The following is a 16,130-nucleotide window of genomic DNA, read 5'->3' as shown; positions in this document are numbered from 1 at the left end:
ATCAAAAATATAACGGAAAGTATGTTGTTGCGTGTCATTGGGGCATTTTTAAGTGGGTATATGGAAATCCTGGAACTTTCTTAGTGGGTATACTGCGTGTACCTGCTTATCACGTAGACTACACCACTGCTGACGGTTTTCTAGATCATTTCCTCCCTTTTTATAGCGTCCCGGTGGCACAGAGCGGAGTCCTTAAATGATCTGATGCTCCTCCTCACTGATGCTTTGTTGGTTCCAGGGAGGTGTTGGTGGGGGGGGCCTTGTTGGTTCCAGGGAAGCGTTGGCAGGGGACGAGGATATTTCTGGGGCTTGCTGGCCGGTTGGTCTGAGGATCCTGCATTTCCATAAACAGGAGCTCCATATCCATGTCCGAGCGCTCGTATAAATACACCCCCTCCCAGGGGTGATCCCACTGCTGCCCTCCGCCTAAACTCTGCCGCCTCGTACTCTAGGTGAGACCAGCTTCTCTTTCTTCCTCCTCCTCTTCCTTCTTTTCCTCTTTTGTGCGTTACGGTCAGGATGATATGGGCTTTTGTACCGATTTGATTCTGCTCGATAGTGGGGTTTTTGCCCCCAACTACTCCTTCCAGGCAGCGCTGCAATCGCTGCCTTCAAGGCACCTAACCTTAACCCTAACCCTAACCCTAACCATAACCCTAACCCTAACCATAACCAGTGCCTCCCAACCCCCGTTGGGGGCAAAAAACACTGATAAACTTTGATTCTTTTGCGAAACATGGGCGCCGATTCGATTTGTTATTGCGGTTTTTATATTTATTGCGATTCTAGAAGTAGTGTGATTCAATAGTACAATAACATAATAACCAAAACCTTTTTTTTTCATAAAAAAAAAGATCCATTATTCAAATAGTTGATGATAGTTGGTGATTAATTTAAATTCATGTTCAGTCACTTTATTATCCTAGATGGGGAACTTAATCTTCAGTCAGGAGTGCAAGAGTAAAACGTACAAATATGAGTAAATCCAAACTGAATCTGAGAGATAATCTGAACTGTTTCCACGACAAACTCAACTTATTTCATTGTTATTTTCATGACGCTACTCTCGTTTTAAGGCACCGAGTCAGATTTCTAGAAAATTTCTGAAAACTGAACTGTCAAAGTAAAAAAATCTCGATTTGTAGGCAGACTGTGAAAAAAAAGGAGACTTGATGGCTGAATTTTACTCCAAACTGCGCGCTAATATTTAAGATCTTTTGCAGCATACATTATTTTATTCAAATCTAAAAGCTCTCAAGCAATCAAAGTCAAAAATCTAAAATTACAAATGTTCAATCAAAAAACAATACACTCCAAGAAAATAAATTGGTAAGATAAAGTTCTGGCAGCTCATTACCTGGACCCATAATTAAAAATCAGAAATTATGTGTATGCCTCCAGTATATTAAATTATTTCACACAAATTTGCTCAGTTCGTAATGTTCTGAAAACGTTGAAAGAAACTTCAAAAAAAGTTTTAAAAAACTAATTAAAATCGCCAAAAATGTCATTAAAAAGTGACAATGTGGACTTCATGGCCGACACAAAGTTGTCGGAGCACTAAATAGATAATTCGAAATGTAAAAAACCAAAATACAACCTTAAAATAAACAGTCATATAACTGTTAATACACAGATATTTGAGTGTAGTTGAGTTTATGGGAGTCAGTCGTATTCTTCAACTGCAAAAGCCAAATTCTTCCAAAAAAACAGATCTGTAGTCAAGTCCACCTTGGTCCAGTCCAAGACGAATCCAAGACCAGGACTAGTCGAGACCGAGTCCCAAAAAAGTTTGAGTCCAAGTCAAGACCGAGTTCAAATGAGAGACGGTCAAGATCATAGAAAGAAAGGGTCAAATTAGGCCATATTATTTACTTAAAATATAAAATGTTCCCATTCTTGAACTTATAACTTGTCCTGAAAAATCCAGAGTACAAAGTGCTGGCTGACATCGTGTCTGTGTGTGTAAATGGAACTGACTGATACCTGATGATTGAGGTGTATGATGCAGCCAGGTGTGTCCCAGGCGACCAATCACGATGCCCGTTCTAGATGGACTTTGAATGAAATTAATTCCTGTTTTCTGAACGATCGCGCTTCATCAATGTTTTTTTTTTTTTTTTTTTAAGGAGAAAGTTACTTTAGAACAAAGCATTCGGTTCTGGACTCGGTCGAGACCATCTAGAATATTTGGTGAGTCCAACGGCGGAGTCCGAGATAAGTCAGAGTCCAAATACCGACGAGTCTGAGACATCGGAAAAGTGGCCTTGAGCATCGATTATAAATGTTCAAATGAAAGTCTTTAGCATGAAGGGAGAAGCTCAGCTCGTTAAAGTCTGTGGAATGGTCGCCCTCGCCTTCCCCACTGGATCGCATTTCCCTTCACTTATTAACGGACCTCCGAGGTCAGCGCTTCAGCACCTTAGCACTTTACCGACAGCTCTCCCCAAAAAAGTATCCGGGCCGACTCCACTCAGCTGCTCTGTGTCCGTTTACAGCAGGCGTGTCAAACTCAATGTCACTAAGGGGCCACACTGGAAATGCTGATCACAATAAGGGCCAGACATGTTGAGTTCACTGACATGCTTTTATTTAACAAAATAAAAGTCAATTTACTTTGTATAATTGCATGTCTCATATATAGCTTTCTCCCATACAGTTTTGGTCGACGTAAAACCCTAAAAAAGTCAGCAAAAAAGTTTCTTAGCCATCGTAGAATTTTAGCAAGTCATGAAAAATGCTTCTGGGGGGGGAAAGTCTGAAAGTCGGCAGATCTGTCAAATTCTGCACGGCAGTGTCGCATAATTACAGTATGAAGCTTTTTTTTTTTTGGTGCGGTGCACAACTAGGAACTCGAGTCTCTAGGAAATCAAGACAACAGTAACTCAAGAAAATAAAGTAATATAAAATAAAGATTGTGCGAGTGAGATTAAGGAAACTTCTAGGGGCTTATAGAAGGAGTCTCTTCTAAGGAAGAGAGGTACAAAAATATATATATATATATATATATATATATATATATATATATATATATATATATATATAATAATAATAACAAGCAATTTACAATTACAAGAGTCCTATACAAACAACAACCAATTGAACACATGTAAGCACTGATTTTAGAAAACAAGCATTAATCAGTCCTTCCATTAAAAAAAAAGTTGTTTTGTGATTGTTGTGGGGCAAAAATCCTTGATTATGCGGCACCAGATTAAAATGACTTAATAGAGAGTTCTGACAGAGTATCGGGATTTAGAAAGTTTTGAATGTTTGAAGTTTCTGGAAATTTGAGATTGTTTTAAGCTGAGAACAAACCAAAAGTTTTTTTTATTGTTTGTACATTTATACGCTGCTAATAAATCTAGTCTGTTTAGGTATTTTATCGAGTCTTAAAATCAGCCTGTGCTTGTTTTTGTCCTGCTTCATTATTTTGACTTCATGCCATCGTAAACTAAAACCGGGAATTATTTATAGTGAAAAAAATAACTTGAAATCTGATTCTGGATTTTGTGCAAGTGGGTGTTGGTGTGTCTGTGTGTGTGTGTGTGTATGTGTGTGTCTGTGCATGTGTGTGTGTGTGTGCGTGTTTGTGTGTGTCTGTGCGTGTGTGTGTGTGTGTGTGTGTGTGTGTGTGTGTCTGTGCGTGCATGCGTGTGTGTGTGTGTGCACGTGTGTGTGCGTGTTTGTGTGTCTGTGTCTGTGCGTGTGTGTGTGTTGACTAAAGTGTGTGTGTGTGTGTGTGTGTGTGTGTGTGTGTGGTGATGACTGACTTGTGTGTGTGTGTGTGGTTATGACTGACTGTGTGTGTGTGTGTGTGTGTGTGTGTGTGTGTGTGTGTGTGTGTGGTGATGACTGACTGTGTGTGTGTGTGTGTGTGTGTGTGTGTGTGTGTGTGTGTGTGTGTGTGTGTGTGGTGATGACTGACTTGTGTGTGTGTGTGTGTGTGTGTGTGTGTGTGGTTATGACTGACTGTGTGTGTGTGTGTGTGTGTGTGTGTGGTGATGACTGACTGGTGTGTGTGTGTGTGTGTGTGTGTGTGTGTGTGTGTGTGTGTGTGTGTGTGTGTGTGTGTGTGTGGTGATGACTGACTTGTTTTGGCAGCAAACGAGCTGCCGCAGCACATTTTCTTTTCCATGAAAGAATTGAAGTGTTAACTCCCGGAGGGTGGGTGTGGGGGGTGGGAGGGGGGGGGGGTGATTGGTATGATGGGTGGGCGTGATGGGGGGGGTATTGGGTTTTGAACACCTGTAAAGGAGCTTATCGCGGGCGTCAGCGCCGACACCCGACCCAACACGCCAAACTTAGCTCTGTCACCACTCAGCCGGCCACCGACGGATTAATCAGATCCCGTTCAGACGGAGGAGGGCCGCTCGTATTTAAGCCTGGAGCAGATCATAACGCCGTTTACTCTCAATCACTTCCTCTCCTCCTCTGTCTGTCTTTCTTTCTCTGTAACAGGCTGTGAAGACAAGAAACCGCCATCATGTCTGAGTAAGTCTCGCTTCTCCATTACTAATCTTTGATTTTTAGTGGTTTTGTTAGTGGTACTTAACAAAAAAGTGTGAAATAACTGAAAACATGTCTTATATTTTAGATTCTTCAAAGTAGCCACCCTTTGCTTTTTTTGATAACTCTGCAAACCCTTGGTGTTCTCTCAATGAGCTTCATGAGGTAGTCACCTGAAATGGTTTTACCTTCACAGGTGTGCTTTGTCAGGGTTCATTAGTGGAATGGAAAGAGAGGATGAAAAGAGAGGACATTAGAAAGAAAGGAAAGAGAAAAGGAAGGATAAAAAGAGCCAGAGAAAGGACAGAGAAAATGAAGCAAAGACAAAAAGGAAAGAGAAAAATAAAGAAGAAAGATGTTGAAGTCTCCGTATACAAAGCTCTTTGAGGCATATTTGTGATTTGTGATATTGGTGCTGAATTTAAAATGATTTGACAGAGGAAGGAAGAAGAAAATAGAGAGAGAGAGAGAGAGAGAGAGAGAGATAGAGAGACAGATAAATGAAATATGTAAGACAGACAGAGAGGGAGAGAGAAATAGAGAGACAGACAGACAGACAGACAGACAGACAGACAGACAGATGACAGACATCTGACAGAGAGGGAGAGAGACAGAGAGAAAAAGAGACAGAAATGAAAGATGTAAGAGAGAGAGACAGACAGACAGACAGACAGACAGACAGACACACAGAGAGAGACACAACCCTCCATCCACTCTTTCATAAAAACACATCATTAAACACCAGAGAGAAGAACAGAAAGTATTTAATTTTTTTTTAATGAATGAATGGAAGTGATGGGGGGGATGAAAGAAGTAACAGAGTTTGTTTTTGATCTTCACAGGAAGAAGATGAACTCGAGCCGCAGGCATCATCTGAAGGTACGACAGCCCGGTGATCTTTCTCTGTCCATTGATTGGCTGTCAGACATTTAATAAAGCTGCTGATTGGTTAACATGTCAGTTCAGACAGCTTAGACCAGGGTCTCCCACAGTAGCTCGCCAAACTGAGACAGAAAATTATGACTTTGTGGGCCATAGAAGTGTGATGTGGTTAGAGTTAAGGTTAATTGTGATGGTATTATTGGACTATAATTTTTGATGCATCAATATGTTCACACTGTCATGTTGCTGCTGGTAAAGGTGGGGCTTTTACATCCTGCTGGGTGGGTTCATCCGTCTCTTCGTCACAGCTGAGAGTTTAAATCACAGTTTGAGTCGCCACCTGCTGGAGGAAACTGTCAAACACACACAAAGTGCTTCATAGTGTTCAAAGATTTTATCCTTTAAAGGTCCCATGACATGGTGCTCTTTGGATGCTTTATATAGACCTTAGTGGTCCCCTAATACTGTATCTGAAGTCTCTTTTATATAGACCTTAGTGGTCCCCTAATACTGTATCTGAAGTCTCTTTTATATAGACCTTAGTGGTCCCCTAATACTGTATCTGAAGTCTCTTTTATATAGACCTTAGTGGTCCCCTAATACTGTATCTGAAGTCTCTTTTATATAGACCTTAGTGGTCCCCTAATACTGTATCTGAAGTCTCTTTTATATAGACCTTAGTGGTCCCCTAATACTGTATCTGAAGTCTCTTTTATATAGACCTTAGTGGTCTCCTAATACTGTATCTGAAGTCTCTTTTATATAGACCTTAGTGGTCTCCTAATAGTGTATCTGAAGTCTCTTTTATATAGACCTTAGTGGTCCCCTAATACTGTATCTGAAGTCTCTTTTATATAGACCTTAGTGGTCTCCTAATAGTGTATCTGAAGACTCTTTTATATAGACCTTAGTGGTCCCCTAATACTGTATCTGAAGTCTCTTTTATATAGACCTTAGTGGTCCCCTAATACTGTATCTGAAGTCTCTTTTATATAGACCTTAGTGGTCCCCTAATACTGTATCTGAAGTCTCTTTTATATAGACCTTAGTGGTCTCCTAATACTGTATCTGAAGTCTCTTTTATATAGGCCTTAGTGGTCCCCTAATACTGTATCTGAAGTCTCTTTTATATAGACCTTAGTGGTCCCCTAATACTGTATCTGAAGTCTCTTTTATATAGACCTTAGTGGTCCCCTAATACTGTATCTGAAGTCTCTTTTATATAGACCTTAGTGGTCCCCTAATACTGTATCTGAAGTCTCTTTTATATAGACCTTAGTGGTCCCCTAATACTGTATCTGAAGTCTCTTTTATATAACTGTAATACTGTATCTGAAGTCTCTTTTCTGCGCGATGGTGCAGCTGTGTTTTAATGTGCTGGGTAATGTGCGCTACATTAAAATCGATGCAACACACCATACAGAAAGCGTGGAGATTGTCGATATGACTATAGATAAGATGCATGTAAATTGTTGTGCCAGACACTGTTGAAATTTACAGCTATATTTTGATTTCTTTGCGAGAACATCGCCTTCACCAGTCATTTTTAATGGCTCGCTTGTGGGTCTGGGTTCTAGGTTGCCAGTTTGAGGGTTACAGGTTGCCAGGTTGAGGTGACAAACATGAACATTGTTCATGTTTGCAATGTAAATGGTGTGTGGATTGTGTGAATAGGATGCATTTCATACAAGCTCTGGCAACTGGTCAACATTAGACAAACATATTGGTCTGATTATTTATAACGGAGTTTGGGCCATGCTGCAAATTATGGGAGATTTCCGTGAGAAATAACAAACCGGGAGATAGGGCTAAAGAATAGGAGAAACCCGGGAAAAATGGGAGCGCTGGCAGGTGTGCTCATTATGAGTAAGGCAAAATTTGTTAACATTTAAAGTGCTCATATTATGCTCATCTTCAGGTTCATAATTGTATTTAGAAGTTGTACCAGAATAGGTTTACAGCCAGTCAGAAGCAGAGTATGAGGGCGTGCCCTGACAGTACCTGGGTAAGGACTACTAGCCAGTCAGAAGCAGAGTATGAGGGCGTGCCCTGACAGTACCTGGGTAAGGACTACTAGCCAGTCAGAAGCAGAGTATGAGGGCGTGCCCTGACAGTACCTGGATAAGGACTACTAGCCAGTCAGAAGCAGAGTATGAGGGCGTGCCCTGACAGTACCTAGGTAAGGACTACTAGCCAGTCAGAAGCAGAGTATGAGGGCGTGCCCTGACAGTACCTAGGTAAGGACTACTAGCCAGTCAGAAGCAGAGTATGAGGGCGTGCCACGCTAGCAGCTAGGCGAGCATTATAACGTGTGTTCCAAAGTGACCACGTTTGTCTCTGAAGTAAAGGCTGGACTACAGTAGAGCTGTTTGGAGCAGTTGGTGAACAGTGTTTTCTGTTGGAGATGGTAAGTCCCTTTGGGGGGGACTTTGGGCTTTTTCACTTAGTAAACCTATAACATGCACAAAAAAAGATATATAACACAATTAAGGAAAGGGAAAAAGCCAAAAAACATACATAATATGAGCACTTTAAGCTTACAACATACTACTCTTGCTCTTGTCTTTTAAAAGCCGAGGCTGAAGGCCAATGACCTGAATCCCCTTCAAATAAAAATGATCTAGACCAAACCGAAGCCCTAATCTTGTTAAAAGCACGCGGCATGTAACAATCTAACATCTAATGTATCGACAATCCACGCAACTGACTTTATGCACTCATAGCAAAATGTTTGAGGCATGTGTGTGTGCGTGCATGTGTGCGTGTGTGCGTGCGTGGGTTTGGACTAAAAAGGATGAAATATTTGAACCTCATAATTAAATTTATAATGAGGGGAAAACTGCAAAAAGGTCTGTTTTTAGGAAATAAGAGCAAAACGTTTACTATGCCATTGTTAAGGCTGTTCTCGAACTTCACAGATATAACATGTATCTCTTATGTAAGATCTCTTATGCATCACTAGGGACATTTTGGGCTTTTTAATGTTTCAGTTATTTTTTGCCTGTGTTAATATGGTATACTTATCCCTTTTTTTTTGTGGAAGTGTGTGGACCTCAGCTCCTGCTGTATAATAAACTGTGTAACCAAAATACAGACACCCAGACACTGGAGGAAACAATTAAATATTCTATTATATCAGGGTTTTCATCTACAGCCATGGCTCCAAAATTGTAGTTTTGACAATTTTCCACTAGAGGGAGCCGTTTTCTAATGTTTGGCCTACGGGGCAAATTAATGTTGTTTCCCTAGTTTCCACTCGGGTTATTGCTGCCGTATTATTATTATTATTATTATTATTATTATTATTATTATTATTACTACATTACATCAATCCTTGAACCCGTACAGTTTTTTGGTGAAATTAGCATTAATCTATAACCTGACGTGGTCCTACTCAGATTCTAGTCAGAATATGAGTCTGATGCTGCTCCACTGGGCTGTGATTATGGGGGCGTGTTTCAACCAAACCAGGAAAGAAAATGCCTCTGCACTCAATTGGATAGACCTACAACCAATCAGAGCAACAGTTAGACCTACAACCAATCAGAGCAACGACCAATCAGAGCAACGGATAGACCTACAACCAATCAGAGCAACAGATAGACCTACAACCAATCAGAGCAACAGTTAGACCTACAACCAATCAGAGCAACGCATAGACCTACAACCAATCAGAGCAACGGATAGACCTCCAACCAATCAGAGTAACAGATAGACCTACAACCAATCAGAGCAACGGAGTATGTGACATATGTTGAGCGATGCAAAGTTGTCAACAGAACTCAACTGCACGCACGCTGGAAGCAGTAGAAGAAGATGAGTGTAAACGAGCTTTGCGAATTGAAGGATACACGGAGAATTTATTAACACAAACATCATTTTTGAGAGAAATAGTAAAGGTGAATGCATATCCGAACAAGTTCTCCGTTTAGGATTAGAACTCGGCAATACAGCAAACAGTTCTTATCGCATTTGTCCATCATCACCAATTCGATTGGTCCGAACAGCTCTGGCTCAAGCATAGTGGCTCCACAAACGGACCAAGTCCAGACCGTACTTCCCGACCTCAAATGTTGTGGGCGGGGCTAAATTCGGCTGGCATCCAGGCTAATTAATCTAGATGCCGCATTTGAAATACAAAATACATCTTTTGATCATCTCTTTGCGTGTGAAGCAAATGAACATTTTGTGCAGAAATCATGACCGTGTTCACACGGAGAGAAGACATCCTCCAGATTACCTGAAACCTGATGAAAAACTGAATGAAATTTTCTTTTTCCCTTGACTCTTGATTTGTGGATGTTTCCTGCAGAGTCTGATCCTGTCGATCGCTGCAGGATGGTTGGAGCAGGAGAAGAAGGACCTGGTCGCGGCCAAGGCGGCCTACATGTCCGAGAACTGTCCTGCCCCGTCCATGAGCGGAGACCAGGCCGCCCTCATGGTGAGAGACAACGAACGTTTTAAACTTATGTGCTTGAATCTGAATCAGAAAGAGATTTATTGCCAAATAAGTAACACTTATTAAGAATTTGCTTTGGTTGATGGTGCATACACAGAAACAATAACATAAAATACAATGAATACAGAAACAAATAACATATACATAATAAACACATTTTAACCATTTATTTATGTCCACATGAAGAAAATAGTACAGGGACACAAATATTACGGATGCAGTGCAATACATACGCAAACTCGTGGACCAGTGGCACGCAGCAGCTCTTCACAATATCACTTAACAAACACACTCAGTTCTTAAGGGTATAAGTAGCACAATACTCAGTTCTTAAGGGTATAAGTAGCACAATACTCAGTTCTTAAGGGTATAAGTAGCACAATACTCAGTTCTTAAGGGTATAGGTAGCAACCTCTCCGCCATATGTGGCAGCTGCCAATAATACTTATACTAATATCTTACTACCAACCTGTGTGTATCCTAGGCTACCAAATATGAAAAAATGAGTAGTTTGCACACGAATGTGCTTTTTTTACCATTATTTTTTAGCATTTTTATTGGACAGCCATAGACATGAAAGGAGAGAGAGAGAGAGAGAGAGACATGCCGCAAAGGGCCGCAGGCCGGAGTCGAACCGGGTCCTGCTGCGTCGAGGAGTAAACCACTAAATATGGGCGCAAGCTCTACCCGGTGAGCTACCCAGGCGCCCTACCTACTGTATACTACTAGCCTGACAAGCCAGACCCACATCCAGATGTTGGGTCTGGGAACTCCCCATTGGCAGGGCTCAATCCAAGGGGCGGGATAAACGGTTGTCTTTCAAATTCCCTCTGCGCGCAATAGGATAGCACTACAACCAGGCAGAGCAACGCTAGTTAACAGATTCAACTTTTGCCGTATCCGGTCGAATAGGGGGAGTGGGGAGGCAGACGCCAGGATTGGGGGAAGCAGCTGAGGGAAGGGTAGAAAAAATGGAGGGTGGGTATACTCTGAAATACTGGTCTTGATTGTAGATGAGAGGCAGGTGTGCCCAGTGGGAGACGGTGATGATGATGGGATGGTAACCAGGTGCGCTCAATCAGCTGGCAGCAGCAGTGGGAGGGGGAGAGCAGACTAGGCACAGAGAGAGAGAGAGGCCAGTAGAAAAAACACAGGAGGAGAGAAAAACCAATCGAGAAACAAACCAGAGAATAAACCAAACAGAAAACTCACAGCCAGCCGACCCCAGCCATCACAGATTTCAGTGCCGTTCTTTGTTCTTTTCTCAAAGAAAACCTGAACTCCAAGTCCTGCAGCCATAAGCCCCGCCCACCGATTCTAGACACGACGTGATTGGCCTGACCAGAGTTCGGTTTTTCCAGCTCGTAAGCCAATGGAGAGAGCCTAGACTGACCCTGGCTGCAAATTAAATTTGCTGCCACCAGGGTGCGTCTATATTTCTAGGCTACATTTACTACTATCTCTGCATAGATGTGATTTTGTTGTACGGTTAAACTCTTTGTAAAACATGAACAAAAATGAATGCCAGAGAACTCTCTTATATCCAGCTCGAAAGTCTGGTCAGCACAGAAAAAAGAACATAAATAAACTACATTGAAGTAGATTTAGACGCTTTCATATGGGGAAATTGTGTCCAAACAGTCAGTGAGTAAGCGTCCCGTCTGTTCGTGTCTTTAGGAAGCCTGCAAGAAGCTGCACGCCCTGCTCGACAAAGTGGATGAAGAGAGGTATGACCTGGAGTCCAAAGTGGGCAAAGCTGATAAAGAGGTACACGTCTTCCTGCTGTTTGAGCTTTTATCTACACGAGAGTTTCACTGTGGCGAACAAACGCAGCACAGTGGCCCAGTGGTTAGCACTGTGTCCTCACAGCAAGAAGGCACCGGGTTGGAACCCTAGTCGTCCCGGGCCTTTCTTTCTGGAGTTTGCATGTTATCCCCCGTGTCTGCGTGGCTTTTCTTTCCTAAGTGCATCACCATACTTTTTTGTTTTTGTATGCAAATACCCTTAAAAGGAGAAGCCAAGAAGATATCTACATGCCCTTAGACATCAGAGGGTTAACATAGCGACTTATCCTCTTAGATCCAAGACCTGAAGATCAAAGTGGTGGATCTGGCCGGAGTGAAGAAACCCGCCCTGAAGAGAGTGCGTCTGTCGGCCGACGCCATGCTGAAGGCTCTGCTGGGCTCCAAACACACGGTCAACATGGACCTCAGGGCCAACCTGAAGCAGGTCAAGAAGGAGGTCAAAGAGGAGGTGAGGCACGCTTATCTACGCCTTGACTTTAAATCAGAATTGACTTTATTGTCATTGTTAAGTATAGCAGGGTTTCCCCCAGTGGCTTGCAATCCACTGTGAATAGTTTTTTTTTTTATCTATTTTTAAGACGTTTTTTAAACTACAGTCAGCCTACAGAGGGGCAGCTCGGTTGGAAACTTAGACATAGTCATATTTTCAAATCTCCAGTTAGCTATTAGCACTGACTTAATGTAGGGCCCTGTGGAATCTGCCTTAGAGCTTTTTCAAATTCTCAATTTTGCGATTCCGTCCATGATTCTGTTATCACGAAACTATTGGGCTCTACATGGACCTATTTCACCGCAGACATTTTGACTTGTCATAGTAGGAAAAGCACAGCTGAAATTGATAAACTTAATGATGGCTCAATCCATCAAGTGTCCCAGTAAGATATTTCAGTGAGTCAGCATGAACAATACCAGGACCTCTCCTAAGTGGAATGCAGCCATCAGTAATGGTTTAATACCAGGACCTCTCCTAAGTGGAATGCAGCCATCATTAATGGTTTTTAATACACCTGTGCTTTTCCTACTATGACATGTCAACATCTCGTCAGTCTGGGATTGGCCTGGACCCTCGTCGAAAAACAGACACTTGCCACCGGGCTAAACAACTTTTCTAGGGGAAACCCTGAAGTACATTCAACAAAATTGAAAATGCAAACATAAAAACGCACACATTGTACTAAGAACATGATCAGAGAATGTAAAACTAGAGTAAATAATAAAATATTGAAATAATTGACTCGCATTGCACATTATATATTAACTCAATATATTAACACCAGTGTCTTTTTCATGTATCTGTACGTTACTGGAAACTTTTACTTTTTTTCTACTCCACTACATTTCCCCTAAGCATCTTCGTTACTCGTTACTACAAAATAAAATCAGAAGAATTTTCCTTGGCTACATTGAATGCATAACGTATGCGGACCGTTAGCGGGGGATATGTGCCGCGGAATATATCTTTTAACCGGCTACACCTGCAGCAGCGCCACACACGGCGTAGGATTGTGTGAGTCACAGGTAGAGACGGAGAGCTTTTGCTTTGGGATTGTTGTCGTTTTTTGGAGCTGGCACAGCGCTGTGAAACGTCAGTCTATTGTCACCAAGCCAATACGTTCATTCACACTAATTAAATAATTTCCTGTATATCGGTTGTTTAATTTAAAAGAAATATATACACTTTATGATCCATTTTTTTGTAAAAGTGCCACGAATATCTTGCGTAAATAAATATGAATAGAAGACTGTCCTATTTTTACGCTTGTAGAGCAGATCTCCGCGGAGCATACGCACCACTGCTGTTGTGGAAAATCTCTTTGGTGTTCGGTGATGAAACTGGAAATTAAGATTGTCTGACACGCTGGAGTTGTCTTAAGTTATTTTCTTTATTCTTCTTGCAAGTAGAGGAGACAGTTCAACAGAATGACAAGGCAATCTGAGAAAGTGTGTCAGAGACAAAGTATTTCACAGATTTTTTATATTGTGAGCATGCAGAGGGAGGGACTGTACTTCTTGTCAACTCAGTAATTCTGGTCTTGCTGATCCTGCTCCTATTACCACTGAGTCTGTACCGTTTCAGAAAAGACTGCCTCAAGCTATTGAAGTTGGCCCTCTGCCAGGTACTGCTTAGTGCTGAGCAGCACAAGAGAGAGAAGCTAGGATTTCCTTTTAAGATATTGGAGCACTTATAATGGATCCCTATAACTGATATATTATCATATCAGATAGTATTAAAGTATAGTATAAAAGTAAATACATATAAATTCATGAACATATAAAAACCATACAGCAATGGCTAATACATTAAAGAAAAACCACACATCAGTATGACAGATAAAAACTTTCCACTAAACTACACACTGCTCTCTGCCCGGTGTTGCCAGTTTTATAGATTATAGTGGAAGCGTAATTTTGGAACGTCCGCTCCGCATTCGTTAGGCTTGCAATGTAGCCGTCCCATTAAAGGAACACGCCGACTTATTGGGAGTTTAGCTTATTCACCGTAACCCCCAGAGTTAGACAAGTCCATACATACCCTTCTCATCTCTGTGCGTGTTGTAATGCTGTCTGACGGCTCCAGCGGCATCAGGCCAGCACAGAACCTGCAGGTGAATGGTTCCAGCAATCCTACTGCTCCGAATAAGTGACAAAATAACTCTGACATGTTCCTATTTACATGTTGTGATTTGTAGAGTCACAGCATGTACAAAAAACAACGTAATATGAGACACAGCCGTCTTCTAACCCTAAACAAACTGGGAACTATATTCTCAGGCGGAAGAATATAGTACTTGGGCGGAATGATTTGCTTTGCAGCAAGCCTGTCTGAGCCGTTAGACAGCATTACAACACGCATGGAGATGAGAAGGGTATGTATGGACTTGTCTAACTCTGGGGGTTACGGTGAATAAGCTAAATTCCCAATAAGTCGGCGTGTTCCTTTAAAGCATGTTTGGCGAATCGTTGCTCCTAGATTGCAGGTTACACGCTCCGTTCCAGTTGGTGACGTAACGCCCGTTTGTTGCCAAGCGTCAAAACCATTGGCCACAACTAAAGAAACGGAGCAAGCAAACTTTTCTCTCTTTAATGTCTTTGAATTAAATGTTTAAGAATGTGAGGAAACCCTGAATATTAGATACTTTGGGAATTTTAATCAAGTTATATCCTAAAAGGTGACTTTAACTTCTACCAAAGTCATTTCTTTGGTCAGATACTTGTACTTTTACTCAAGTATTGCGTTCCAGTTCTTTATACGAGACTTCTTAAGTTCATGTTGGACACGAGAGCAGCATCACTGTGTTGAATCTGTTCACCCTGCAGACGGTAGATGCTGGCGACTGGCGTAAGAACGTTGAGGACAAAGCCGACAGGAAGAAGATGTTCGAGACTACCTAAAGACTTGACCTTCGCTTCTGTAGTTGCTCTTTGGCTGGCACTTTTTATGTTAATTTTTGAATTGAACTGAAATAACTTGTTTCATTAAATCTGCAACTTTCAGCTTCGGTGTGTGATTGTACTTTTGTAAAGCGAGCGGTTTAGATGAGAAATGGCTTTAAAATTACACATTTCATTCTTGAATATCAGGCTACGTTTACATCGCTACGTTTTGTTTTTTTTAAGCGGAGTTTTGAGCCAAAAGTTATATCCGTGCACACGAGTGTTTTTGGCTCTAGTAGAAGAACTAATCTCCGTTCAAACTAACACGCCCAAACCAAAATATCTCATCAACATTCTGGTATTCTGGACATAAACAGGAGGCAGCGTGGAGACTCCACCTGTGCTGGTAGTTGCCATCGTAACGTTAGTAACTTTAGTCTCAGAGAACGAGACATTGTGACCGATAAGAGCCAATCAGGAGGAGAAATGTTGGCGTCAGTGTCGGTGTTGCCAAAGGTCTCCGTTTGAGACTGAAACAACCCCGCAGATTTAGAACCAAAACGGGTCAGAAGTGTTTCCTAATGTCTCCGGTTTAGGGGCACAAAAACGCCAGAGCAGGGGGAATGGATGGATGGTGATGGCGCAGTGCATATGACCCAGGCCTTTGGTGTGGGAGATCCGGGTTCGATTCCCACTGCGATACATCAACCAATGTGTCCCTGAGCAAGACACTTAACCCCTAGTTGCTCCAGAGGCGTGCAACCCCTGATATATAGCACTTGTAAGTCGCTTTGGATAAAAGTGTCAGCTCAATGACATGGAATGAGAGGGGGGAACGCCAGAGCAGGGGGAATGAGAGGGGGAAACGCCAGAGCAGGGGGAATGAGAGGTGTAAACGTAGCAGAAGATATTTGTTTTTAAACCAAAACGTAGCAATGTAAAAAATGTAGCCTCAGACTCTGTTTCCTTCTATGCTAAAGTTCAATTTTGACAACTTCCTGTTTCGTAGTATTTTTGTAGTAAACTTTTCCTACTTCTGCTCGTCGTAAAGTATTCTGTCTTTCACTCAGTGATGCACAACGCTGCTCATGACACACCTT

At 41.8% G+C, this 16,130-nt stretch overlaps 1 protein-coding gene across 1 annotated transcript; it reads left to right on the top strand.

Moving 5' to 3' along the window:
• The first annotated feature begins 375 nt into the window (after positions 1 to 375).
• Positions 376 to 15,150, top strand: LOC114559638 (troponin I, fast skeletal muscle). The gene is made up of 7 exons (XM_028584418.1): positions 376 to 452; positions 4,462 to 4,494; positions 5,352 to 5,388; positions 9,704 to 9,832; positions 11,528 to 11,617; positions 11,930 to 12,103; positions 14,974 to 15,150. The coding sequence occupies exons 2-7, from the start codon at positions 4,487 to 4,489 to the stop codon at positions 15,046 to 15,048; spliced, it is 513 nt and encodes a 170-aa protein (XP_028440219.1). The 5' UTR covers positions 376 to 452; positions 4,462 to 4,486; the 3' UTR covers positions 15,049 to 15,150.
• The last annotated feature ends 980 nt before the right edge of the window (positions 15,151 to 16,130 follow it).

The sequence above is a fragment of the Perca flavescens genome, chromosome 8, assembly GCF_004354835.1.
Source record: "Perca flavescens isolate YP-PL-M2 chromosome 8, PFLA_1.0, whole genome shotgun sequence".
NCBI lineage: Eukaryota > Metazoa > Chordata > Actinopteri > Perciformes > Percidae > Perca > Perca flavescens.
Note: the sequence above shows the minus strand (reverse complement) of the source record. Positions and strands in the feature narration are given on the sequence as shown.